The sequence below is a fragment of the Lactuca serriola genome, chromosome 5 (assembly GCF_051521515.1).
Source record: "Lactuca serriola cultivar US96UC23 chromosome 5, Lser_US96UC23_V15, whole genome shotgun sequence".
Taxonomy (NCBI): Eukaryota; Viridiplantae; Streptophyta; class Magnoliopsida; order Asterales; family Asteraceae; genus Lactuca; species Lactuca serriola.
Genome location: NC_136412.1, coordinates 352,982,713 through 352,985,963, shown reverse-complemented (window position 1 = coordinate 352,985,963; position 3,251 = coordinate 352,982,713). Strand labels below are relative to the sequence as shown.

Genomic DNA, 3,251 nt, shown 5'->3' with positions numbered 1-3,251 from the left:
ATCTTCACCTTTATGTTCTATTTACCTTTATGTTCAAGTGAGTTTCAATTTTATTTAGAATCCCATAATTTTGTAAATTATAAGAATCTAAACTATTTAATAGTTCTTATTTTGTTATAGATTTGCATAACAAAAAATTTGAACGCTGTGTTCTTGTATCCAAGACCACAAACAAAAGCTTCTTGAGGTTCAAACAACAATTGCTTAAGTTGTGAAAGAAATTTATTCGAATACGTGCCAATGGCGCTGTGACTTTTTACTATTATAAATAAAAAACACGCCTTTGATGCGACTGAGCATTTCCTAGTTACAATAAATACCTAAAGACTGAAACACATAAAATAAATAAACAATTACAATTCATTTTTTTCTCAAACATTACCATAAAATAATAATAGTAATACAATCTTTATTGTATAACACATATTAATGTATTATTGTGAGGGTTCAAAAAAGATGGCTGATGGCCCATCATCGCAATCCACATTAACTGGGAACCCATCAATCTCGTTCGTCCAAGGATTCATCTCATCATAATCAACGGTCCTCATTGCACGCCACACCACACTGGTGCATTTAAACCCCGACCCGAATGCAATCTGCCACACCCGATTCCCTTTTTTGACCCGACCCTTTGCCTCTGCGTACGCCAGCTCGTACCAAATGGAGCTGCTGCCGGTGTTGCCGAACCTGTACAGCGTCATTCTAGAAGGTTCCATGGCGGTCTCATCAAACCCTAGGTTTTTCTGTAGTTCGTCAAGCATAGGCTTCCCGCCGACATGCGGGAGGAAGTGTTTGACGGATTTGCTGTAATTTGGTATGTAAGGTTGGATATTCGCCGTTGGCCGGAGTTTTCTTGCGATGCTGTTTGTTAGGTACCTGAGTTTCTCTGATAACGGTAGGATTAGTTTACCTAGCGTGGTTACGTTTGATCTGATGACGGTGGATGCGACTCTGAAGAGGTCTTTGGTAATGGTGACGCCTCTTATCCCGGCTTCGTCTTCTTCCTGAAAGATGCAGTTGTACGAAGGGTTGGAACTCGATGCGTTGGTGTGTACGGTATGGAGGAGTTTGTATTTGCAGTTGTGATGATCGGAGGGACGGTTTGAGAGGAGGATCGCCGCTCCGCCGACACGGAATAGGCCGTTGGTAATCATCATGGAACGATTGTCTCCGAGGTAGCTGTTCTCGGTTATGCCCTCTGTGCTCATCACTAACGCATAGGAATCATGATGCACCTGTGAAATATCAGCATTTCTAGTTAGTTTTTTTGTATTGATATCAAATCATAGAATGTTAGAGATTCTATATATATATATATATATATATATATATATATATATATATATATATATATATATATATATAACCTGGAGGAGGTTTTGTGCAAGGCCGATTGCGATGAGTCCTGAAGTGCATCCCATGCCAGCAAGATTGTAGCTGAGGATGTTTTCTTTAAGCTTATATTTGTTCACAATCATGCTAGAAAGAGATGGCATAGTGTTATAAAGACTACAATTCACAACCAGTATCCCAATGTCCTCACATTGTACACCTGTTTTAGCCAACAGCATGTCTATTGATCCAAAAACAGTCATCTCCATTTCCCTCCTGGCTTCTTTCAAGCACGGATCAAAAACTTGTTTATGGTAGACCTCTGCAAAATAGGTTGAGTCACCGAGTCCTGACTTGCGAAAACCCTTCCTGATGAAAGTCATCGTGTCTTCTGAGTAAATTCCCATGTGCTCTACTTTCTTGACCCATAACTGATTTGTGGCCTTCTGAGCATCTGGAGGCTTGTAGCATGCGAAATCTAATAAGTAAACTCCTCGTGAACGTGAAGCTCTTTTGGTGATGTAGAAACCTAATAAAAGAAGACATATGAGTAAGGTTATTAACATAAGTTTTGCTTCGGGAATGAAATGGTCTTCCATCTCCTTCAGTGTGAAGAAGATGGGCATGATGTTTGGAACTTAAGTACACAAGAAATCTTTTCAATGGGGAATGTGTTTACTGATGAAGCTTATAAATCTTGTGGCAGGTGTGAGTTTAATGGAAGGTTTCTATGAAGCTTTATAAGCGTGGAGCTCTAAGTCAGCTATCATGGTTATCAAAATTTTAAGAGCATTGATACCAATTTTCTACCACGCCATAGTGATTTGGAAAAGTATTTACCAAATATCCGTTTAAAAAAGTATTTAACAAGTATAGTAAATGAAACTTACACTCCACGTTTTAAATGTTTATCTTCCTGGTCACTATGTCAAAACAAATATCAAAATCAATAAATGATTAATAGAAATAATTAGTGTATCCACATCACATAATGTTATACGAGTAGAAGGATAATTAAGAAGAAAAGATAGAAGGATATTTAATTTTTCTTTTTATATTGAATAAATAATAATAAATACCAAGTATGTTTGACTTACTCCATGACAAATTTTACCTTGTTAAGCCTTCCATTTGACTTACTCCATGACAAATTTTACTGTTGTTAAACCTTACATTCCGACGGACTTCGCAAGTGTGTTGATTGTTATGACCTAAGAGAATGGTCATCGTGAAGCGCTAAAGGTGGTGACGAGCATATCGGAAAGAGAAGGTTAGAGTAAAGTCATCCAGAACCCCTCCCCCTCCATTCAGTACAAGAATTGTCCCATGTGCCGACGACATCTATGTCGACGACACAAGTTGTCGCAACAAATGCAACTATGCCGACGACATGTTGTGGGTTGACCAACTTTGTTTGACCCAGAGAGTCCTGGATATCTATGCCAACGACTTGTCGTCGCCATAGCTTTGGCAGAAACGAAAGTCTTTACGCGGTTTTCTCAAAACATATGTCGACGAATTGTCATTGGGAGAGGTTATGAAAAATATAATTTCCATTTATTTATATTTCATGATACAGAAAAAGAAAACGACGGTATATTGTGGAAAGCTATCCCGACGACATGTCGTCGGTACAGATTGTGCAGGCGATCCGTGTGAACTATATCCCGACGTCGGTATAGAGGTTTGTTTTTTTATTCACGATAAGTTGGAAACAACGTGGTTTTCATTAACCCTATACCGACGAATTGTCGTCGGCATAGGGATCGAATGTCTTCAGTACCCTATGCTTTGTCATTCATAGTTGCACTAAGAAATCCATATCCCAAAATTCTCTCAACCGGTGACCTCTTTTCCAACCTGATTTCACCGCCTTTCACCTATATTTTGCTTCGGTATACTTTTGCTGATTTCAC

General features: G+C 38.7%; 1 protein-coding gene across 1 annotated transcript; it reads right to left on the bottom strand.

The window, feature by feature from the left end:
• Positions 1 to 209: 209 nt before the first annotated feature.
• Positions 210 to 2,091, bottom strand: LOC145055601 (3-ketoacyl-CoA synthase 20-like). The gene is made up of 2 exons (XM_079003952.1): positions 1,371 to 2,091; positions 210 to 1,238 (listed from the first exon to the last, which is right to left on the bottom strand). The coding sequence occupies exons 1-2, from the start codon at positions 1,959 to 1,961 to the stop codon at positions 435 to 437; spliced, it is 1,395 nt and encodes a 464-aa protein (XP_078860078.1). The 5' UTR covers positions 1,962 to 2,091; the 3' UTR covers positions 210 to 434.
• Positions 2,092 to 3,251: the final 1,160 nt, after the last annotated feature.